This window comes from Silurus meridionalis, chromosome 7 (assembly GCF_014805685.1).
Source record: "Silurus meridionalis isolate SWU-2019-XX chromosome 7, ASM1480568v1, whole genome shotgun sequence".
In the NCBI taxonomy this organism is placed as follows: Eukaryota; Metazoa; Chordata; class Actinopteri; order Siluriformes; family Siluridae; genus Silurus; species Silurus meridionalis.
Genome location: NC_060890.1, coordinates 7297960 through 7323934, shown reverse-complemented (window position 1 = coordinate 7323934; position 25975 = coordinate 7297960). Strand labels below are relative to the sequence as shown.

General features: G+C 40.6%; 1 protein-coding gene across 1 annotated transcript in view; it reads left to right on the top strand.

Annotated features, from left to right (window-relative positions):
- Window positions 1-25325, top strand: part of arid5b (AT-rich interaction domain 5B) — a 98534-nt gene extending 73209 nt beyond the window's left edge. The window contains exons 7-10 of the mRNA XM_046853367.1: window positions 762-814; window positions 2641-2738; window positions 15853-16048; window positions 21705-25325. Coding sequence (XP_046709323.1) covers window positions 762-814; window positions 2641-2738; window positions 15853-16048; window positions 21705-23840 — 2483 coding nt within the window. The 3' untranslated portion in view covers window positions 23841-25325. The remainder of the gene's footprint in view (window positions 1-761; window positions 815-2640; window positions 2739-15852; window positions 16049-21704) is intronic.
- The last annotated feature ends 650 nt before the right edge of the window (window positions 25326-25975 follow it).

The window sequence follows — 25975 nt, the reverse complement described above, 5'->3', positions numbered from 1 at the left end:
TAATGTTTGCAAATGTCAATAATACTAAACTGTGTTAATAACAAACGACAAGCAATTTTTTTTTTTCATTTCTTCCCCCCTAACCGTACCGAATACCTGCTTTCATATAAACACAAGCTTTATCTTGCATGTTCAGATCAAATATTAAAAAGCTCACAGCAAAAGTGTGTGTGTGTGTGTGTGTGTGTGTGTGTGTGTGTGTGTGTGTGTGTGTGTGTGTGTGTGTGTGAGAGACAGAGAAAGATATATTGTTGATGCATAAAAGCCTCAGTTTACAGCTCTCTAAGCTGTGGGCTTGTCATTCACAGGGCTAAAAAAGAACAGGCGGCGTAATCCTGCAGTCCATCTGAAATAGCTGCTTGGGAGGAGGTGAAAATCAATATTGCCAGATATGGGCGTAGGAGAACTTTGCTCTGACGAACGCAATGGGATTTTGTGTGTGTGTGTGTGTGTGTGTGTGTGTGTGTGTGTAGATTGAATCTTGATTGATTAATTCTCCCAGCAGCAATATTCTCGCTAATTTTTTTGCTCGACTTCATTTGTACGAGCGCTATGTATTTATTTCATTTCATCTGTTTTCCTGAGAGGCTCCTGCTTAGGACTCTCTAGGCTAAAAAAAATGTAATAACAGACGATGGATTGTCGGCAAGTGCTTTGAGTAATGTTTCCATCCTTATTGTGCTTGATGGTGAGAGTGGGTTACTGTGCCTCTTTTCTTCTCCTGTGGTATTGATCATTGTTTCTTATTGTCCTTCTCACAGTAAACCTTTGGACGATGTTTCAAGCTGCTCAGAAGCTGGGAGGATACGAGCTGGTAAGCATGTACACCATCCGCTCTGAGGTTTATAGTCCCATTGGCAGCAATGTTTCAGCAGAAGAAGCAGGCAGAAGGACTTCTTTTTTTTTTTTTTGCTAATTTCTCAGCCTGCCACAAAACACGTTTTACTAAGTTTGAGCCCCGTTTTCAATTCTGCTTCATGTTCAGCCCAAGTGACTCACTAAAGCCTCTCTAAAACTAAAAAACAAAAAACGTACAAGTAAAAAAACATGTGTAACCCTTTTTTGGCGGAGAGGAAATTGGTCAGGCCTGTTCAGTGCACATATTGAGCCTTTTAAGGGGGTTATTATTCCAAGACCAGCAAAAGCTGAATTTGTTTGGCAGTGCATCTAACATTTGTGCAGCAATAACGTGGCCAGAACATTTTTACATTCAGTCAGAAATGGTTTCCGCAACATTCTCATTGATGCCCAGTACCATTTTTTTTTGTTGCTTTTGTTTTGTTTGTTTGTCTGTGCGGAGGAAAGAGGAGCAAGAAAGGCGGCATGTTGTTTGGACAAGGAGTGAACAGGAAGCCACTCAAGGCCTCTTTTTTTCCCCTCTTTCTGTCCTTCTCGTTCTCTCAGGAGGCTTTTTATTTTGCTTATCAATACTACAGGCTGCCTGTCTTTGAGGGACAGGAAACACGTAGGTTGCGTAGGTTCCATAATGAAGTTATTGTAAATTTGAGGAAGCGCTTGTTTTGAGAGACTCAGAGGTTTCGGAGTCAGTTTTGAGGAATACTGTCTGAGCTGGAACACAAGTCTATTAGTGTACTCAAGTGCACTGATGTCCATGCGTCAGAACGGGTCTAGAATATTACCTCAGGAATATTAGCCTAGTGATCTTTCCTGCTGTAGTAACTGTGAGCTACTTGTTACAAGAAAGGCATGCTACTTGTACAGTATATTACTTTACCCCATAAAGTGAAGAGCCATTAATGTTGTAATTGCGTGACTTGTTTTGAAATACTAGGCAGATATTTATTCCATTATGGATGCAAATAGCCATAATGAGTATACAGCTGCCAAAATATGTGAAATTGTTTGTAATATAGCAAACATTTGTTGAATAGCTTGCCTTTGATTTTCAGTAAGCATGTACTTGTATTTAAAGGGCTTCCATTAGCAACTGGAAATCCCTTTGCAGTGAAGATCTCTCATGAATATCAGTGCCATGTGCATGTGTATGATGGGTTTTTTGGACTCAAATTAGCAATGCAGTTTCAACGATTATGTAGAACCATGCTGTTAGATGTTAGTATATGTCAGCCAGGGCAGGTACCTGCTTGAAGGAGGAGATTATTATTAACGAAAGTATTAACTGATGCACAACCAGCACTATGTTAAATCCTTGATACTTGATAAAAAGTCGATTCATTTAATATAGAAGTACTAATAAGACACTGGTTCTCCTGATCCATACTCCAACAGCTGTTCCACTAACTTGAGGCCGCAGAACCTTAATAATAAAAAATCAACATCTGTCCAAAGTGTTCTTGACGAAACAGCTGCTTATATCTGTTACAATGTAAAACTCAAGAAGGACTAATGTTTTGCAGATGTTTCACAACATAAAAAAAAAACAGAGGAATGACCCGCCTCCACATCGACGTGCTGTTATCGGAAAATAATCAATGGGTGATGGATCAATCAGTCTAATATAACAGCATGCACCATTGTGCTTTATTACCTACTTAATGGACCTTGATATATCCTCAGTAGCATCACTGGGCCAAGTATTAGTTTTCAAGTAGCATATTGACCTTGTGCTAATGTTATTGTAGAGTAATCACGTTCACCGTCTCGCTCCTTCTCCGGCAGATCACAGCCCGCCGACAGTGGAAAAATGTATACGACGAGCTGGGTGGAAACCCAGGCAGCACCAGCGCAGCGACGTGTACACGGAGACACTACGAGAGGTACGGCCGCCGTTCATACTTACAGCTCTTCGCCGTTTTAACAAGATCCACTTCGGCTCTGACAAACAGAAATGCAAAACACGTTTATGGAAATGCATGCCCTAGACTGGCTTTTTAGTTTAATTTGCAATATACGATCCTGAAAATCAGGTTCGGTATTCGCAGCGTTATCTTTCCACTTTTCCTAATAGTATTCAATGTGCCTAATGAAAAGATTCTCTTTAAAAACTCTATTGGCAAAGACTGCTGAAAGGAGTGTGTTTGTTTCCATGTCTTGAGAAATCAATAACACTTCATTTTTGCTGTTTTTTTTTTTTATACAACAGGACATGCATTTTTTATTAGCGTTTTTTATGCTAAAAAAAAGGTTAACTGCTGAACATGTATTTACACATCTATCTGCACTTGTCAGTTTGCACAGTTGCTACTATTTGCACTCCTGGTTGATGCGAAACTGCATTTCGTTGCTGCGTACCTGTATTATGCAACTCCCCCGCCAATGCTGTGATAATAACCTTCACTCTTCTAGGAAGGTTTTTTACATTAGATCTTGCAGTTTGACTGTACAGAGTTGTTCTTATTCAGCCATAGGAGCATTAGTGTAGTCAGGTACTGGAGTTGGATGAGGGGGTCTGGGGTTCATTTAATGTTCGAGTTTCTCCCAAATGTATTCATTTGGGTTGAGGTCAGGACTCTGTGCAGGACACTCGAGTTCATCCCCAACCTTTGCAAATCCAGGAGCTCGCTTTGGTTCCAGTTCTAGTTCTCTTTTGTTCCGGTGGAGGAAAATTGTCATTTTTAGTGACGGAAAATTGATGCTACAGTATTAGAAGATATTTTGTATAAATTGGGGAAGATGCCCCATAATGCACTATCCATATTCACTATATTGGCAAAAGTTTGTGGACACCTGACCATGAGATTCGTATTCGCTTTTGTGAACATCCCATTCCATATTTAGTCCCTATTTTTTATTATAATAACCTCCACTCTTCTGGGAAGATTTTGGAGTGTGCTCGAGATTTTGTTCCATCAGCCACATCGCATTCACATACCGCATCCAAAATAAATCCTATACAATTGGGTGCCTTCAACTTTGGGGTAAAAGATGGATGAAGAACCACATATAGGTGGAAAAGACAGGTGTTCCAATATCTTTGTCCGTAGAGTATATATTTGGGTGTAAAGAGGGTATGCCAATAGATTAGAAAAAAATTTGTTATTCAGTATAGATTCACTTACCTAAGATATTATTATAGCCTTGTTTAAAGCTGATAATCAGTCTTGCCATTAGCTTGTCAGTACAAACCCTTAATTATGTTATGTTATGTTAATGATTTAATGGAGATCGGAGACATTATCGAAGAAACACATTGGTTAAGAAAAGTTGATGCAAGAAGACATAAACCCTTTTAATTATATAGAAAGGAGTGTTTGTAACTCCCCAGAGTTGTGTCATATATTTTGTTTACTTGTATCATGTACTACACTCGCAATCACTTTTGGCACGGATCACTGCACAAGCTACGGGAAAAAAATGCCTTCTCTCAGTTTATTTGAAAAGCAATCCAATGCGACCTTTAATGTTTGTGAGAAGTCTGTGTTTGCTGCTGGTGCTTTGAGGGAGCTGAGAGTCGAGGTCAGACGAGTGGGTTCTCACCTCGGGCCCATCGCTCACAACCCTAGTGCTCAATCAATACGTGTGTATAATATCATAATGCTGAGTGAATAACAGGCTGCCGAAAGCTTATGGAACATCCTTGACCAAATGCGTGGCATCATGCTCATATGTCCACTTGTGAGCGAGTGTAATTAACCGGATTAATTTGCCCAGCTGTTAAGCAGTGCTATCCTGTAGTAGCAGACTGAAACGCCGTTCCGCCTAAGGAAAGTTTTCAGATTCTCATTGTGGGCTGAGTGCATTGTTCTGCAGAATGCTCTCTGCTTTTCAGCCGAACTAAAGCAGCTCTTAGGCTGTTATGCTCATTTAGTTCTTTACTGTCTGGCGCTGTTTCATTTCATTCAGAAGGCATTATTAGAGATTGAATTTGTTCGTGAAATAACAATATGATTTATATTCATTTTGAACAGCGATATCAGCCCTGCATTGTTGAATTCTCCGTTCTGATTGGTCCGAAATTTATCACAGATTTATATTAATGCTCTCATTGAGATGTAGTTCAGCTTGACTGGATAAAAAATGTGGGTAATCATTGGTAAAACTTACTGACAGAAAAAAAAGAAAGAGAGGATGATGTGTTAATAGGAATAATGATAACAGGAACCAGATAGTCTCGCAGAATTGAACAATAAATGAGAAAATGTATGACGTGGTTTTTCAGTTACAGCTAACAGTGGGAAAGTTTCTGTGGTCTAATATGAATAAAACATTGCATGTTACAGTTCCCTGTTGTGCTGTGCAACATCACACAATACTATATATATATATATATATATATATATATATATATATATATATATATATATATAAAAATCACAACAGGGAGCTATTTTATTTTTTGTTCCTGTGATTGCACACCTTATCATGTTTATTTTAATTTTTTTATTACCCCAACCGCTCATAAGCAGAGTAACAAAGGCATTTGAGATTACTTGGTTGAGTCTCTATGAGTCCAAGAGTGCAGAATCTGGTGTGTAAATCGCAGTGACACTTGCTAATCGCCAATCACAGACATCTGTGTGCTCATTTGTGAATAGACCATTCCTATGAGTGTCTTATGCCGTCCCCTGATATTGCATGAGCTGCAGCCTTTATCTCCTTGTTAGCTGTGGTGTGTTATAGTAGAGATGCCCAATGGATGGGAACTGGCCATGACTAAAGCAGGAAAACGAATAAATAAAATAGCCTGAATATTATTTTTATTTCTGCTGAAAATGGCTTTTTATTTTTTTCTCCTCTTCTGACTATGTCTATAATCATTATTACGCCCCCAAAGCTATTTCTAAAGCTTACTAATAGCAGTCGTAGGTGTATATCCTGGTTTATCACCACAAACACAGGTTTCAGGGACAACGGACGTTTCTGCCGTTTTAGTCCATTTACAGTGCAATGTTTGGCAAAGAAGTGACGCAAGTGGCTTTTAAATGTTTGTATCCGCGATTAATTCAAATCTAAATGAAAAAAAATTGCTTTATACCAAAAAACACGTTAATATTAATGTGGCACTGATATTACAATGATGTCGGCCTTGATGTCGGATATAAATTTTTGACTCCCATCTCGTTCAGAAAGTTCTGTTGTCCAGTATTTAGCTTGCGTTACGTTATGTTACGTTACACAGTAACTAAGTCAGGGGGAGAAGAGATCTGTGTGTTTATATGTAATCTAGGGTACATTAAGTTTGGTCTTTTCACACATGATCCTGGTTGAAGGCTTTTCTATTTTCCATGAAAGCGTGTGCAAAAAGAAAAAAAAGAAAAGAAAAAAACGAAGCACGGAAGCTGCAGATCAATATATAATGTCCTGTTCAGTCAGAGTACAGAACTAGTCCTAATGGTATTTATTTAGCTCTATCATCTCTTTAACTGTTTGGCAAATGAAGAAAAGAGGAGTGCAGGATTAAAGAGGAAGAAAGAAACATAGATTGCAAATTAGGTCATAAAAATGACATGAATAACCTTGAGAGAGACTGCGGCATTCCTCCCTCCCTTCCTGCTGCTTTTTAATTATATAGGTCAGTGGCACTGATCAATCAGGCCGCGCTTATTTATTTAATCCTCTTCCTCCTCCCAGGGAGAACGCTGCTCCAGAATCGGGCCGCCCGTGACTTCCACTCTGCAGATAAACCGCATTCTCCTGCTCCTTATCTCGAGGCTTTGATGCTTATATTGTACCATGTAAATCCCTTGTTAAAAGGCTGTGTATTTGCATCCTCTGTTTTCTAATTAGCCTGCGAAGGATTGCTTCTTCGCTTTGCATCAATATTACAGCTTTACATAACGATGTTACATTATTTGGCTGTTCGTTTCGAAAGATCAACCAGGGAAAAAAAAAAAAAACAAAAGTTGTGTGCTAAAGTGCGTGCTAAAGTGCAGTGTGGCTTTCTCAGGAGGGGGAATAGGGGGTATTGGGTATGAAGGGGGTGTGCAAAAAGAAACACATCAGTTCCTCCTAGCGCTTTATTGATTTTCCTTTCCTCTTTGGAATTAATGTTTGCTCTCAGCTCGAATGAGCCACGCTTCACGGATCGCTTCCTTGAAACTATAGGCAGGATGACAGTTTTTTAATGCAAGCCCTTTAAGTAAATTTTAATGGTGTGTCTTCGGAATAGCGCCATCTCCCTCCGGGCATTACGTCAGCTGTTTGTGTCCCTGAAGAGGTCGGCGTTTTGTTCGAGACCGCGGGCCTGCAGTAAACAATCGCAATATTGAACGGATTATCCGACGCGGTCGTCGCGAGGAGCGTACATCTTCTGCGCATAATCCCCCCACCTCGTAGTCGAAATCCACAGGATTTGCGCCGACGGCTATTAATAGTCATCTGTTTGCGTTCATCTCTGTATCTGTATTTACACCCTTGATGAAATGTACCTAATGGAAAGGAGTCTGGTTGACACGCTGGGTGTTTGAAGCTGACAAATCCTAATTAAATCCCTGATTGATCTAATTATTTTCACGTTGCAGTTTGCACGGAGATTTACAGGCTCATTTGCCCTAGTAAGATGCCATCACGTTTATTGTTTCACCAGACAAAAGTGTCTGATTTATAGCAGCAGCTCGAGTTTGAGTAATTACGTCAGGTTCTCAACATAGATAACGTCGCGCTGTATGTCGTCCCTCAGTGTGGAGACGAGTTACATCCGTGCCAATCATCGGCATAAATCTGTAGACTCAGCTGTTTGCAGGCCGCGAGCTCCATCAAGGTGTCGTCTAGGTTTGTGTAGCAGCTGTAATGGATTTCCTTGTTCACTCTGCCCAAGGATGTGTGACTGACCCATATTAAACATTTACAAAGGTTAGCCTTTGCTTTCATAGGTGCTCTGCCTCGCACTCAGGTTCCTCGGCTATTTATAAAGCGCATGAGATGAGAAAGCTTGGCTTTTTTTTTTTTCTTTCAAAGCTTTTTTGAGTTTTTTTTTTCTCTCCTTCATCAGCAGCTGTGCTCTTGATGTAGTTTCATATTCATCCCACATCTTATTTATGCGTATTTATCACTTTGGATTGTCCTCAGAGATACACAAAGGGAGCAAGACAGCAGGAGAGAGGCCCCATGTTTGTTTTGGGCTGAGTGGAAGCGATACGTTTAAAAGAAGCGAAGTAAAACAAAAACTTTATCCTGCAAATCATCGCTGAAGAATCCGGCTCTCATTTGGACGCTGTCCAAGCAAATATTTCACTGCTGAGAATTTCTGAAAATGCAGGGCGTACAGAATAAGAAGTCAGTGCGCGTTGCGAAATATTTGTCTAGAAGTTGACTTTTTTTTGGAAGGTAATTACTTTGGACCTTAAGGGAGAGATTCATAAGTTCATTTTTGGTTTAAAACCAGGTATAAGAAAAAAGCCAGTCTTGGCAATTCCTTCATCAGCCTGTTCCACTGTGTGGGTGTAGATTAGTGCAAGGGTCAACTTTCTCACAAAACCTTTTAGGCTTCAAGCAGAAATGATTGAACAATGTCTGTTTTCGCACACATGTATGCACAGAGTGCAGCATTTTCTCTCATCTCTCTGTGCTATTAATTGAAACACGCTCCTCTTCTTTTTTTCTCGCTTCTCACACTCATTTTGAATGAGTGAGAAATTTGACAGCCTGATTCGATCCGAAACACCGCCTTTGGGATCTCTCTCAATAACAAAGCGTCCCCAAACTTCTCTGCATCACCCCAGGCTTGGCACTCAACCCTTCTCTCCATTACATTTAATTACAGCCTTCCAGCTGTTTGTTTAACTTTCATTTAGCATCCGAGTCAAACCTGCTGCACCGCCGTCCCTCCTTCGCTGCATGATTTACAAGCTGTGGCATTTTAGTAGCCGCTCATTACAGCATGGAACTTTCGGCTTGATCCGACGACATCTTTTGTTATGCAGTTACATCCGATCGCGAGCACATTTCCCCCTCTTTCCGAGCTGAAAAGGCCCGCAGTGAGATGGATGGGAAAATAAAATTGTCGGTGTCACATCCATTTGTCTCAGATATTATTGTAGCGGGACTTCGAGCGCAGCAGGAAGAGCGCAAAGAGGTTCTTTCACGTGCTCTCTCGCTGCCGCCGTGCGAGTATGAAAGATAGAGATGCTGAAAATAGGTTTGATTAGCTCGGGATAAGAGGTTGTAATATTTAATTTTTATTTCCGAGGCGCTAAAGGAGCTGGAAAGTGTGCCATCTTGTGCCCGTGGCTCGGAATCACAGCATCAGGATGAGCAAGGCATTGCAGTAAGAATAAGAAAGGCTGGCATTTTGTATTGATCATATTTGCTCTTTTTTTTTTATATCCATTAGTGCACAGAAAGAAAGAAAGAATTCAGAGGAAATGCTAGCAGTTCAGTTAGAGATGTTCTGAATCAGTCATATTTTTAATTACAATCTATTCATTCAATTGTTTGGGTATATGAAGTGAGTGTATTTAACATTTATATATATATATATATATATATATATATATATATATATATATATATATATATATATATATATATCCCTAGATATGATTACATAATGGTTCAGATACAGCCATTGTGCAGTATTGATTGCACTAACAGCAAAGAAGTTGTTTCCAATAATGTTGTGAATTGCTTTTAACTTTAGTCTGCGCCACTTTGCTGTAATGCGGAGAAGTGAAACACGGCTCGTGGCCTGAATGACTTCACCGCCCATTACAATTCCACATATAGGCATAGAGTAAATCCAAAAAAAGGCCACCCATCCACACATTAAAGGATGCAGTCTTTTTTGTATTATTATCTATTTGGATTTTTGAACAATGGCGTTTTTGATGCGGGCTGAATTTCTCAGACTGAATTTGGTCAGGCGTGGGCTTCCTCTTTTTTAATCTGACCTCAAGTGTACTATCAGTGTCTGGTAACTGGCACTGTTGAGGTTTTTCACTTCTGCCTGAGTGCCTCATGTGCTGTTGGCTGGTGCTCATAAATAAGTACAGGAACACTGAAGGAGGACACTGAACTAAACTCAACTCTGCTTTTGCACCCAGTAAAACACAGAGGTCACCTGCCAGTTTTAGTAGCCATAGTTATTAATAAGTACCGCTGTGTTGGAAAAAGGCTATATTTCTACAGTGTTTTATCAGTATTGTCTTTGTTACGTATTGCATAGCGGTTGTTGTGTATTATTTATTACAAGCAGTGTATAGTTATACAGATAAAAAAAAACATTAACCACATACTGTAAGTCACTGTATGCTGGTATACATGAGCACTCAGTTTCCATTTCTATACTTGCTAGACCTTTTTTTAAAATTTTTTCTAGAACAAAACAACACCCTAATAGTTTTTAGTAATAAAACACAGATTGGTATCAGAATAGTGGTACTGGTTCCTTTCAGCCCAAACTGTAGATTCATGCAGTAATAGACAGTATGACAAGTAGTTTAGTTGTGTTTTGCTAATACAGGTGCATCTCAATACATTAGAATATCATTAAAAAGTTGATTTATGTTAGTAATTCAATATAAAAAAGTGAAACCTGTAAATTATATAGATTCATCACACACAGACTGATATATTGTGAATTGTTGGCCTTCTCGAAAGTATGTTCATTTACTGTACTCAATACATGGTAGAGGCTCCTTTTGCTTAAATTACTGCCCCAATATTGGGCATGGCATGAAGGTGATCAGTCTGTGGCACTGCTGAGGTGGTATGGAAGCCCAGGTTCATTTGACAGTGGCCTTCAGCTCATTTTTTGGTCTCTTGTTTGTCATTTCCCTCTTGACAATACCCCATAGATTCTCTATGGGGTTCAGGTCTGGTGAACTTGCTGGCTAGTCAAGCAGACCAACACCATTGTCATTGAACCAACTTTTGGTGCTTCTGGCAGTGTGGGCAGGTGCCAAATCCTGCTGGAAAATGAAATCAGCATCTCCATAAAGCTGGTCAGCAGAGGGAAGCATGAAGTGCTCTAAGACGTCCTGGTAGACGACTGTGCTGACCTTGGACCTGATAAAACACAGTGGACCAACACCAGCAGAAGACATGACCCCCCAAACCACCAATGACTGTGCAAACTTGACAATAGACCTTAAGCAACTTGAATTCTGTGCCTCTCCTCTCTTCTGCCAGACTCTGGGACCTTGATTTCCAAATGAAATCATCTTTCATCTGAAAAGATGACTTTGGCCTACTGAGCAACAGTCCAGTCCTTTTTGTCCTTTGCCCAGGTCAGTTGTAGCCCCTGGATGCGTCTGTGTGTGGTGGCTCTTGAAGCACTGACTCCAGCTGCAGTCCACTCTTTGTGAATCTCCTCCAAATTCTTGAATGGGCTTTGTTTCACCTTTTTCCTTCTATTTAACTTTCCATTAATGTGCTTTGATACAGCACTCTGTGAACAGCAGCTTCTTTAGCGGTGACCTTTTGTGTTTAACCCTCCATGTGCAGGGTGTCAATGATCGTCTTCTGGACAACTGTCAAGTCAGCAGTCTTCCCCCATGATTGTGTAGCCTGAACCAGACTGAGACACCATTTGAAGGCTCAGGAAACCTTTGCAGGTGTTTGGACTTAATTAGCTGATTAGAGTGTGACACCACAAGTCCCCAATATTAACTTTTTTACAAGATTCTAATTTTCTGAGATACTAAATTTTGGGTTTTCATTAGCTGTAAGCCATAATTAAAAGAAATAAATACTTGAAATATATCAGCAAGTGTGTGATGAATCTATATAATGTACGAGTTTCACTTTCTGTATTGAATTACTAAAATAAATCAACTTTTAATGATATTCTAATTTATTGAGATGCACCTGGATATTTAATCAGTGGTTCAGAAGGTGCTCATGAAATACAGTTGCAGATGTATTTACAGTTAAGAATGAGCTGGATTGCGTTCTCCTTTGGAGAAGATATTGGAAATAAATCAAATAAGCAAATGAGCAAACTACACAACTATAGCAAAAATGGCAAATTGTCCAAAAAAATCTAAACCAAAGGATTTGTTGAATGGACCCGAAGTCATACTGAACATATCTCTGCTTAAAGTCGCACATTCTCAATGGCCTCCTTGTTTCAGACAGGCCTTTGGAGGCTTTCGGGGATGGCTGGGCTCAGGGACAAAAAAGCAGGGGCTGTAAACAGCAGCAGAGACAGTGAGGGTAAATGTGCCACTTTGTGTAATTATTGTGTTCCTTAAGCATGATTATTAAAAAAAAAATAAAATAAAATAAAGCCTGGATTGCTTGCTATGGAAATGGGAGTTATGTAAGAGGCTAGATTAAAGGCCACTAGGAGATATGCTGCAACAGAATCTTATTACTCACTCGGCAGCACTCCCAGTAGAGATAGGCACACACACACACACACACACACACACACACACACACACACACACACACACACACTTGTTCATGGTTTTCTGCCATCTCTGTGGCAATGCCCTCATCTGTCAGTGTTATGAACAGGCCTTTATTCTCTCCACGATTCCTACAGTAATTACATGTCGAATTAATGACGGAGAGCTGTTTTGTGCAAATCGTTCGCTTTGCAGAATGAAATAAATTTAGACAAATTCACGCCGTCAAACTATTCATTCAAGGACCATGAATATATTTATTTGTTTTTAAAATATGCGCATGCAGCCGATTTGCTTGTCTAAATAAAATGTATTCACAAACAGACTCGAAATGCTCTTCTGTTCACACTGATTTATTTACCCTTATGGCTGCTTTCACCGCCTAATAAATAATCTCTATGCTTAAGCGTGTATTTCTCTATTATGCTAATGCATTGATTGCAGAATAGGACTGTGTATATGGTGTACAGTAGTCTATATTTTCAGATGAGATATTTTTCGTGTGATAATGCTCGTACATTTACCCAAGTGAAGGAGCAAATTATTTAAACGAATGGCCACGTCCCTGCCCGCTGACCATTACCACGGACTGCTAAGCTTTGCTCATGCTGACCTTATTAAAGCCATATTTAATCAGCACTAACTCAGTTTTCAAGCTAAAAAAAAAACCTCTCTTTCGCTTCACCTGAGTGTATTCATTTCACAGAGGAGGAGATTGAGAAACCCAGATAAGCCAGAGCACATTAGAAAGGCAGTCTTGCTTAAATAAGCATCGCAGTACAGGAGTGGCTGTTTGGCCCAGGTTGCAGGAACACCTGAGTCTGGCCCGAGGCAGCGCTGCACGTATATCTGGCCCGAAGATGAACCTGGCCAGACGGAGTGTCCAAATTGAAGGCTCTAAAATAACTTTGCGCAGTGTGATTACAGATGGTTTCTCGGCTGCAGCTGACCTTCATCTTCTGTTACCATTTTTTACTAAAGCCATTCCCTACACTATACTAAGAATTATTCAATTGTCATGTGCATTCCTAGTGGATAATTTGATTAAAGGGGTAGAGAATAGGAAAGTAAAAGAAATTTCAAGGCCCTGTTTCGATACAGAAAGGAGTTCTGCAGCATCAGAGGGCCTTTTTTTGAAGTAGCAGGCTAATAGTAATGGACAGACAAGCGTAGGCTGATGTAAAAGACTCACTCAGCATGTCTTCCCCTGTCCAAACACTGCTAGCGGGCTCTGGCATCCCCATTAGGTTAAGCTCATGCTCGGAGATGTAATCAGTCACTCCGGTTATGGTGGAGGTTGTTGAAAGCTTAGGGGAGGAGAAAGAGGAGGAGGAAGAACTATTGCTTTTGCTGTTTCTCAGGAAAGTAAGTTAAATACTTTTTTTTCCCAAGATATTTTTATGTCGCCTAAGAAGAACAACAATTTCCATAAGTTCTCAGTATAAAGCATTCCAGTAGAACGCTTTGTGATAGAAAGGAGACGTTTTCTGACAGTGAACAAATGATTTCAATTTTTTTTTAACGTTTCAATAAAGGGTTTGCATTTTTTTTCTAGTAAATCCCCTTCCGTTCGCTGTGCTCCATGTTCTTTGTTTTTCTTTGCTTTTCTCGTCGCTTCATTCTTATAAAGGACGATTTAATTGCAGATTTCCTGTTTTTGGCACGATACAAGTTACTAACTGTATCAAAAGTAGCTGTCGAGCTGCCAATAAAAGCTCAGTGAAGAAAATAAAAGAACAATTAAACCATGTCGACATCTTAAAAACATTTTTCTTTCTCTAAGGGAAGTACACCACGGCTTAACTTGAAAGTGAAAGATCTTTCTTTCTTCTTTATTTTGGGCAACATGAAAAAGGAAGGGTACAGTAACATGGAATAGCCATATATGGCCAAGTGGAGGATTTTGCGGTGAGGAAATTTATTCGAAATTTTTTTTTTCTGACTTCACAGCAGGGGCCTTTTCATTCTTATCTCACCAGGCAACCATAAAAAGCAACCATATATAAATACACAAATGAAGCAGTGACATCTGATATCAATTATTCCCTGGACCCTTAAAACAGGGGAATATGAGTTCAACACAAACCTAATTTTAGCCGTTTTACACAAACTAAAATGGGCCATTACAAGACCTGCTTACAGCTCGGAGAGAGCACGCAGGGAGCTAGGGGGCATGGGAGGGGGTATGGAAGATTTCAGAGGATTAGCTGCAAACAAGATAAGTCATTGTGCGCATTATTATACCCTTATTATATAAACATGAACCGAAACATTACAGTGGGAATCAGGTATTTGGCAGCTGCTCGCTATTTTGATTTGACCACGTGGAGCGAGCCGTTTTCCAGTTTTAGCAGCTGTAACATGTTTAAACTCTTTTGGTAATGGGATCTGAAGATTAATGTTCCCTCTGGGCTCCTGCTTAGCTCTGCCGCTGGCCAGCAGCCAAACCCCCAGCCTGCATAGTTCTTCTGCATGCCTCCCCTATACAGACCCTGCCTGAGCATGCTCAGTATGGCCCTGCTCCAGCTCTGAAAGGCCTGGACAGCCCGCTGTTGAGTAAACACCCGGCCGAGCAAAATAGCGGAAACAAATTCCTCCGGAGTTGCCTTGCAGATTTTATTAAACTGCGAAAAGAGTACGAGATAAAGAAAATGGGCGAGTGATCACAGAGGGCGGGTGAGGGGAGGAGAAAAGACTTGAAATTATTAATATGGAGAGCGTCCAGATTATTGGATTTGCTGGCTTTCCTTAGGCATTTCTAGCTCACAACATGCATTTATGATGGCGTGTTCAGGGTGAATAAGTGTAATGCTGTATCTTCAGAGAGCCAGATTGCAGCCCTACTGTATATACCCCCTATCCAATTTGCAGACCCTTTATCAAGCTTCCTCATCAGTCAGCAAAACTCCATGTGTTACACTCATGTTTAGACAAAGTGCAATAAGTCATTCTGCTACACATGCAACATTAATCATGCTTGTGTCGTGTATGTTTGGGTTTTGGTCAGATCAAGCAGGCCATGTAACATCACCTGCAACCGAAAAAGGTTTTTTAATTAGGGTTGTGTGTGTGTGTGTGTGTGTTATCTTCTGTTTGATCAGCATACTTTTTTTAAAAGTATCTAAAAGAGCTCAAATAGCACAAACACATATATCTAGCCAGGATCAGCACAGTATGCTCACATTACATCAACAACATCATAGGCAGCTTATTTGCTAATAGGAAGTGCGCAATGAATTGTGTTGGCCCTGCACTATCAGCTAAATACACTCACACTTTGTCAGGAGTTTACCGTAATGAATATGCGATTTTCTTTTTTAACTACAGGGTGAAGTCAGCAGATTATTAGCATCCATTAAGTGATTTTCTAATAGTGAAAGTTCCTTTGGAATTCATCCGTCTGAAAAGCATGTATGAAATTTCAAGCTCATTCCTGAAACGAAACTTTTTATATGATATCGTAGATTTTTGTAGTACGCAAGTTCGTCATGCTTATACTCAGCTATGCAAAACACGATCCAAAGTTACTTTCGAATTATATATGAACCACGTTAGTACCTTTGAAATATACCTTTGTAACGAGCATTCAGTGGAATATTAGGAATGGAGTACTGATCTGTGTCACTTTCCCCCTCTGCAGGCTAATCTTGCCCTATGAAAGATATACGAAAGGAGAGGAGGACAAGCCACTACCCCCCATCAAGCCCCGAAAGCAAGAAGCCAGCACCCAGGAGGGGGGCACTAAGGCAAAGGTGCCATCCACAAAGCGCCACAAAGACGAACAAAGTCCAAAGGGCTGGAATGAAAAGGAAGCCTCGGCGAAAGTCCCCGAGCCGGTCAGTCTCCAATTCTCTTATTTAACCCCCGAGCTTCTTGAAAGTAACACTTTCCTTTATACAAAGGAAGAATTAGAGGGAAAACACGACCAGGCATTTCTGGCTAACTGCCCTATGTCTCATTAACAAACAAGTTGTCAATGGCCTGTAAGAATGGCTCTGCCAGGGGCATCTGCTTTAAACATAATTATTTAAGCTGAATTAGAGGCACTGAGTACTATGCTACAACATGGTCAATGAAAATGGTATTTCCCTGCCTCACAGACTACAGGCCAATTTTTATGATTCGGTTATATTCTCTGTTTGCTGGGCTGAAGAACACTGGACTTTCTCTCTCGCCTGCTCTCAGGATCACAAATCAAATGAAGGAGAAAAGATCACGTCCATAATGTTGTTATTGACAAGACCTATTGTGCTCAGAGCAGCACTAAAACAAGAGACGGCCTCCTAAACAGACCTGATTGGCTCCTACTTGCCAAGTGAATAGATGCCATATTTGAGTGCGTTTATAAGCTGCAGGCTTATATTTATCCCTGGAAACCAAAATATCCATGGTCATTTGCAAATGCCTGCTGAATAAAAAAATAAAAAAAATAGTGAAAAATGTGGGGGAGTGAAAGAAACACTAAGGAGAATAAAAATTGTGTTGCTATTTTCACACGGATAACAAAATGATTACAGAGGGGATGAAAGAGCTGTTTGAAATTTTCTCTTGAAGTGTCATATTTCGACACATTTCAGAGCTGCTACACGCCACATATTCATTTCTGCTGCGCATGAAATGAGTAATCGGCTGTGGTGTGGAAACAAAGGGAGCTGTTGTAGGGGCTGACTGCTTTTCCAGTGGCATGCCTAGCTCATCTGTCTGGAATGTTGTGTAATTTAAAAGCCCTCTCCAGATAATTGATTGTGCATTGTACAAGGGAGAAGATGAAATGGAATTCCATGTTTGAGGCAAAGCCAGCTCAAAAAGCACAAGGAGGGGTGTGGAAGTATTTTTAATATTTCCCACCAAAGTTACACATCTAAAATGTTGCAGAAATTTCCAGAGGCAGATGCTGGGATTTGTTTCTTGTCACATATTTGATTTGAATACAAATATAGGCATGCTGCTTTGGTACGATTCAAACATAGTCTGTTAGTCAGCACTTCCACCATCACCAAAGACAATCAGGGCTTTTGATTGAAACATACCCTGCCAAAAGGGAGTCACACCCCATTAGGACTGTGTAATCTTGGCTGTTAGTCACTAGCCTCTAAGACCCCCATTCGACATTGTATTAAGTGCATGTCAGAACATAGCCTCCAGGGCAAGAGACTCAACGATCCTGCAGGTCACGGTTCCTCAGCATTAAAATGCTCAATACACTCAGTGTCTGCTTTATAAGGAGCACTGGTACACCTGTCCAATCATGTGGCAGCAGAGCATAAGTTCACTCTTCACTCATCACTCTAAGTACAGTGCATCGATGTACTGAAAAACAATTAAAAATTGAATTATAGAATTGAATTAAAACAGAATATATTGTTAAATATTTTAATCCCTGCTCCCGAGAATTTAATTTAAAAAATGTATTAAAAACATCTTTCTTTTCACATTTTTATTTACAACATTATCATTGTGCGTTGTATAAGAACCTATTGGGAGAAAACCGGTAGTTCTCTGTGAAATCAGTTATTAAGCAACCAAAATGGCGTAATCCTTATTTCGTAACATCTTATATATATATATATATATATATATATATATATATATATATATATATATATATATATATATATATATATATATATATTGAGGAAAATAAGTATTTGAACACCCTGCTATTTTGCAAGTTCTCCCACTTAGAAATCATGGAGGGGTCTGAAATTGTCATCGTAGGTGCATGTCCACTGTGAGAGACATAATCTAAAAAAGAAAATCCGGAAATCACAATATATGATTTTTAAACTATTTATTTGTATGATACAGCTGCAAATAAGTATTTGAACACCTGTCTATCAGATAGAATTCTGACCCTCAAAGACCTGTTAGTCTGCCTTTAAAATGTCCACCTCCACTACATTTATTATCCCAAATTAGATGCACCTGTTTGAGGTCGTTAGCTGCATAAAGACACCTGTCCACCCCATACAATCAGTAAGAATCCAATTACTAACATCGCCAAGACCAAAGAGCTGTCCAAAGACACTAGAGACAAAATTGTACTCCTCCACAAGGCTGGAAAGGGCTACGGGGAAATTGCCAAGCAGCTTGGTCAAAAAAGGTCCACTGTTGAAGCAATCTTTAGAAAATGCAAGAAGCTAAACATGACTGTCAATCAGCCTCGGACTGGGGCTCCATGCAAGATCTCACCTCGTGGGGTCTCAATGATCCTAAGGAAGGTGAGAAATCAGCCCAGAACTACACGGGAGGAGCTGGTCAATGACCTGAAAAGAGCTGGGACCACCGTTTCCAAGGTTACTGTTGGTAATACACTAAGATGTCATGGTTTGAAATCATGCATGGCACGGAAGGTTCCCCTGCTTAAACCAGCACATGTCCAGGCACGTCTTAAGTTTGCCAATGACCATTTGGATGATCCAGAGGAGTCATGGGAGAAAGTCGTGTGGTCAGATGAGACCAAAATATAACTTTTGGGTCATAATTCCACTAAACGTGTTTGGAGGAAGAAGAATGATGAGTACCATCCCAAGAACACCATCCCTACTGTGAAGCATGGGGGTGGTAGCATCATGCTTTGGGGGGGTTTTTCTGCACATGGGACAGGGCGACTGCACTGTATTAGGGAGAGGATGACTGGGGCCATGTAATGCGAGATTTTGGGGAACAACCTCCTTCCCTCAGTTAGAGCATTGAAGATGGGTCGAGGCTGGGTCTTCCAACATGACAATGACCCGAAGCACACAGCCAGGATAACCAAGGAGTGGCTCTGTAAGAAGCATATCAAGGTTCTGGCGTGGCCTAGCCAGTCTCCAGACCTAATCCCAATAGAGAATCTTTGGAGGGAGCTCAAACTCCGTGTTTCTGGAGGAGTGGGCCAGAATCCCTCCTGCAGTGTGTGCAAACGTGGTGAAAAACTACCGGAAACGTTTGACCTCTGTAATTGCAAACAAAGGCTACTGTACCAAATATTAACATTGACTTTCTCAGGTGTTCAAATACTTATTTGCAGCTGTATCATACAAATAAATAGTTAAAAAATCATACATTGTGATTTCTGGATTTTCTTTTTTTAGATTATGTCTCTCACAGTGGACATGCACCTACTTCAGACCCCTTTCAGACCCCTCCATGATTTCTAAGTGGGAGAACTTGCAAAATAGCAGGGTGTTCAAATACTTATTTTCATCACTGTATATATATATATATATATATATATATATATATATATATATATATATATATATATATATATAGTATTTCACAAGTAAATACACCCCTTACAATAAAGCACTAGAGTAGTCAATGTGCAACTTAAATAGCAGTATAGATTTACTGTCCTCTGAAAATAATCAACATACAGCTATTATTGGTTATACCCTAAGTGATATCATGTCAAAACTGTGTCCAAAGTGTCAATATTTTATGTATCTAGCACTGCCTTAATCCTCCTTGGCATTGAATTCTAAAGAGCTACACAGGTTGTGGCTGGAATCCTCTTCCACTTCCTCATAATGACATCACAAACTGCTGGATGTTAGGCACATGGTGCTTCTCCACCTTCCTATTGGGGAGCCCCATAGGTGCTTAAAAGGGTTCAGGTCTAGAGACATACTTGGCCCCTCCATCACATTCACCTTCAGCATTGTCATCTTGTTTTTATGTTTGAAAAGCGTTTCGGCCCAGTTTCTGATGGGAGGGCATCATGTTCTGCTTCAAATTGTCACAGTACATGTTGGAATTCATGTTTCCCTCAATGGACAGCAGCTTCCCAGTACCAGCAGAAATGCACCACCATGCATCCGCTGTAGGCAATTTTGTAGACACAATTTTTTAGGTACTCCTCACCAGGTCGTTGCCACACATGCTGGACACCATCTGAGCCAAACAAGTTTATCTTAGTCTCATCAGACCACAGGACATGATTTCTTTAATTCATGCTCATGGACTAGTTGTCTCCAGCAAACCTTTTGCGGGGTTTCTTGTGAGCCAGCATCAAAAGAGGCTTCCTTCTGAGGAAAAAGTGTGTGCACCCATGGCCTAGGCCATCTTTGTGGAGAGCAACAATTCTAATATTCAAATTAGAAAGTTCTTGAGATGCCATGTTGAACATCCAGTAGTCAGTATTAAAGAACTGTACTTAAAGCACCAAATTTTACCTGCTCTAATACAAGATACACAAATTTGTAAGGTCCTGTCAGGCAGACAAATACATAAACATGATGAATAGGACATGTGTCTTTGCATGGTTGCTCGACTTACAGGTGATATCACTTAGGGTGTACTTAATTTTGTTGCCAGCCATTTTGAGAATAATGGCTCTATGTTGAGTTATTTTCAGAGGACAGTAAATCTGCACTGCTATACAAACTGCACATTGACTACTCTATATACAAGTTTTATTTCGATAGTATTGTCCCTTGCTAAGATATGGTATGGTTGTTGCAATGTGAGGGGTGTACTCACTTTTGTGGGATACTCTACATATTATGTGGCACTGCTGTTTCAGAAACTGCTGCTCTCTTGGGATTTTTACACAATCATCTTGATTGTGTAAAAATTGTGATTGTGAAGAATGGTGAACTTTTACCCAAATTATTGAGTGCTGCATTACAAACAAAAGATGCTTTATCGCTACTGCTATAGCTTACTTAAGGTGTGTTCGAATTTATGCAACCAGGCTATTGTAAGTTTGTTTTTTGTTTTGTTTTTTCCCTTAAAGCATTTCTGTTTGTTTTACACTTGAATTTAGTTGGTTGCTGTATCACAATAAGGTGGAAAAGATCTGACATGATCTATCTTGGTTGCATGATTGCATAAGCAAAGATTTTACCTGACTCAATTCAAGCATTTATGACTTTTCCCCCACTGACACCGGAAAGAAATGGAAGGGTGGGGCTTGTGCTTTATCGTGTGTATTCCCCAGGCTTTATTAGAAATGTTAGCCTGGGGAATACAGCTGATGTTGTAACACTGCCATTGGATCTAAAAGTTAGCTGCATATATGTCGCTTTTAAAGCCCTGAGTTGACTTCTTATTTTCTCTTCTTATAAGAGGATTTTGTGATTGATTTGGTTTAAATGTGAAACCCTTTTGTGGGTGATTGCTTTGTTCTCTTGACTCATTTGCCCCATTTCGAAAGGGAATCCTTTAGGGGCTAGTAAAGCATTGTCAATGTTATTAAGCTTCGGTTCTGTTGTAGATTATATTAGACCATCAAGTAGCGTTCAATAATTCATACAACTCATATTATTGAGAAGCATTTGATGCACTCCATTTGTAACTTGGTACATTATTTTTGGCACTGCACACAGAAGTTAAATGTGTCGAACTTAAGTTCCCCTGATAGCGGGCTTTCAATAGATTGTTTGTCTGACTTTGTCTGAGTGGCATTTGCATTAAGGGCACAGTGTAGCTGGAGCATGTGCTACTGTAATACCCAAATTAGTAATTAATTGTTACTTTTGTCTCTATCTACATTTGTGTCTGTAGGGTACAGAGGACGTAAAGGACAAAGAGCTGCTTCAGGAAGAGGTGATGGTGAAGCAAGAGGCACAGCAGTCCCAGGTTTCATCCCAGATAGATGCCGAGGCAAGAACTCCCACCACAGAGGATGTAGACATACAGTTGGTTCTTAAGGAGGAGGAGAAGAAACCATTGCTCAAGAAATCCTGGGACGGTGGTCCACATGAAGCTATCAAACACACCTCGATTCCACAGGATGGCATGCCACTCAAGTCTGAGGATTCTGAGGTGTTTCCCATCACTGCGTCTATGCCACTACGGCACTCCCACCCCCTTCCCAACTGTTACATACAGGACCAATGTCAGCATGGGACAACAGAATACAAGGCACCTCCATACACCCTTGGAAAGACAGAACAGGCTGGTGTAAAGGACAGCCAGAACCATGTGGGAATGGTATTACCCACCTTGAAGCAAAGACCTCTACACCCTCTATCAGTACCAGGGATCCCAACAGAGAGGGCTGAACTCCCCACCAAGGAGGAGAGCTTCTGTCACAACCCACTCTTGTATCCTAGATGCAACCCTGGCATTATGTCTCCCCTAGCTAAGAAGAAGATGCTTTCACAAGTTAGTGGTACTGGTTTGGGCAACAATTACCCTTATGGTCCACCACCCCCATTAGTTAACAAAAAGGCATCGAGCAGTAGTACAGAAGAAACAGCTTCTGAACAACCCGGCACTCAGATCCCTCCCTCTATAGGTGAGGCAAGTGCAGTTATCAAGCGTCCATCTGTCATCCAGCATGCACAGAGTTTTAAACCTCGCAGCAGTGAGGACAGAAGACCTGCTAGTGAGACCTCACATAGAGAGGTGTGTGGTGAGAGGGAGATATATCCTTCTGAACAAGCCCAGCGTCAGACTCTACACCAGCCACAGCTCAGTCCTACAGGAGAGCCCTACATTGTGCGAACCAATCTTCATTCCAGTGTGGAGAAATCCAGCGAGGTACCTCGTCCCGGCCAGGCACCAAATTTCCATGGTGATTTCTGCTCCTCCCCGCACCTGCACAGCCTCTACCGACAGACAGAGCACCATCTAAGCAAGGAACAGCTAAGCAAGTACCTAAACAGAGAGGCTTACCCACGGGACTGTGAAACTGCACATGGGTTTCCTCAGAGTCAGCATCCAGACAGTGGAAGTCTAACTTACTCACCCCATCTGAATCAGAAAGAAAAAGGTACTTCTTGTGAAAAGGTGCCAGAGGAGCAACCGACAGATTTGAGCCTCCCAAAACCCTCTTTACATAAATTGCCCCACTCCACCTCATCTCTGTGCAACCTCTCACATTCCATGATGCAGCAGGACATTAAAAACACTCCTCTTTTTCAGGCAGGTAACAGTCAAAGCTCAAGCCTGGACTATCACCCCAGAGCCTGCCGTGTTCCTCCTATGACTGTGTCTACTCCAAAAAAGGTGGTTGAACCCCAGCTCAAAGCACACAGTGGTCGAGGAGAAGAGACAGTTAGTTACAAGATAGATGAACTGGCTCGGCCTATTCTAAGCACCAAATGTAGCCCACAAAATGTTGGTGCAGCACGGCCACTTAAACGGAATCTAGAGGAGTTGGAGAATGGAGCCACAGAAAAGAAGATCCGAGCTGTGACCCCCATGCACTGCTCCACGCCTAGAGATATTCCAGTGAAAGTGCGGACCCCAGAGCCTGACAATGAATCCATGAAGCCGGCTGAGCCGGCACACGCGGTGCACATCAACAGCTATGCTGCCGAGGGACACAAGTTCCCAATGCACTCCTCAATTTTTCCAGGACTGTATCCTGGGGCATTTGTATCTCAGGTTCAGGAAATGTGTGACAGCCTGGGCCCTCATGCTCCCCCTAGTTATTCACATCCACTGCAGTACTTGAAGAACCAGGCTGTCATTTCACCACTCATGCCCCAGTTTGCTATTCATTCCATAATGATGCAGAGACAGTTCTTGGCCCAGGCGGCCAATCCAGCCCACCTGTACAGGCACCCAATGGGGACTTCATATGGAGACATTCTACATCATGGCCTTTACCCCATGACAGCCCTCAATCCTCAGCCAGCTTTCAGTCCCCCACAGCTCTCCTCAGTTCATCCTAGTACCAAACTCTCTTAGAAAGAACTAGACATTCCGCTAGCTGGAGTGGCCTTGCCCACACTCCTGACTCAAACCCAAATGGTCCCTATTCCCAATAAGCATGGCTATGCCATCGACTACACAGCTAGCGGCATTAGATGCTTTTATTTTAGGAGCAGTGTTTCTGTTATTTGTCTTTTTGCCACTTAAGTTTATGATTTGCACATTTCTTTGAACATGGGCCAGCTGAGCTGATTGTGTCTTGTTCTCAAAGCGCTGTTTGCTGGTATCAGTTGTCTCGTTTGAATAATGTCGCTTTGGCAAAGGTATGTACCGGATGGAAGAGCAGGAACTCTCACTAAAGATCTGAGCGTCCAGTGGATCTAAACAAGTGACAAATCAGTGCAATCACAGTAATGCTATTTCAATCAATCTGTAGAACTCTGATGTGAAACACTATTGATGACAGAAAATTTACAGGAGAAGCTGCCTGGTGAACTATTGTATGTTTGCATATTAATCCTTACTGTGCATCTTTTTTTATTTTATTTTATGTATCCGTGTGGTAGCTTAGTGTTTCAAGCCTGCAGGGGTTAAACTACTAAGATCTAAATATTGCTCCATTTACAAGAACCACAAAATGATCTGAACATTGCAGTTGGTTGTATTACACAGCTACATGTAAATAAAATTAACTAAGCTTTCCTTGAAAGAATCTTAACCTTGAACAATAAAATGTGAGTTAGGTTTCACACGCTTTTCTGACCACCCATCTGCTGGCATCCCCTTGAGTTTTTCTCACATTTAGCAAAGTTCCCACCCATTTGCCAGGGCAAAGTGGAATGTGTTTGTCAAATGTAGGACCGAGGTGCTTGTACATAACCTTAGCTAACTGAAAACACTTTGTATTATGTTCACTGGCTACAGTAATTTCTGACTGCGCTGAACCACATGTTCGAAAAATGGGATCGGATCACTTTGCTCAAGATGGGATGAAGCTTCAGGACTACTTTGGTGTCAGAAAGTGGCTTTTGTCTTTGCGGACACACATTTGTGATCACAGTTTACTCAGAGCAATTCTTTTTAAGAGTTTTACCAGAGATATACGAGGCTACACTCGGGGATGTGGGGGTGGTGTGGGGGAGTTTTAGGAGCACTTACTGAAGCACACACAAAAGGCCCCTGCTGAAAGATGTATAGCAGTGGATGTCAAAATTTGCTTAAAATATTCTGCAAAGACGTGTTATGGCAATGATAAGTTCTTCAAAGCTGTGTAAAACATGTAACACCAAAAATGGTTGTCATTTAAAAAAAAAAACATTACAATTGCACAAAGAATTTTGGAAAAGAACCAATACAATTTGAAAGTGACACAATCTTCTTAGGGTTTTTGTTTCTTTCTGTATTAGTAGGGAAAATTAAACTTAAATGTTCAAGAAATGTATTTACTCCAGCTGTTTGGAGTAGCACTCAAGGTTGCTATGTAACATTTTTAATGAGAAATAAACCATTTTATAAGTTGAAGATGTCTACACTTTTATCTAATTATGTGTAATGAACAAGGTGTGCTTGTTACAAGCACGGTTGCAATCAAAACGTCTAAAAAAACAACCCGGGATTGTTTTGCCTTCCACAGCTTGCTTTTTATCAGTACCTATGGCCTGATTTACTACAATCCCAAATAAAGCACTCTAATTTTGGGTGTGCGACAGGATAAAAGCGCTCGAAAAGTGGGCTTGTTGCTTTGGTACAATGAACAATTGCAAATCAATCGGTATAATAGTTTGTTTGCAGGATTTCTCAGAGGAATAAAGTTAAACCTGTGGCGCGACATAATTGCGTGTTCAGCATAACTCAAATCAAAAGCTGGAAGATTTGCGGAGTTTCAAAAACAGTTTCAAAATATTGGATGTACTCTGGACAAGATGTGATTGAATTTGTTTTCTAAGGTGTGATTTAAAATGTACTGAAATGAATCCATTCACTTTGCTGCAATAATATTCAAACCCAGAACTGTAAGATACATTCTGAACATTTTGATATACTGTATTGTGAAATTTTTTTTTTACCTCAAAAATTTATAAAAAAGTTTTATAATATACTATTATACCAAACTACAATACTGTTATACTTCATTATACTATCATACTATACTATTATACTATACCACATAT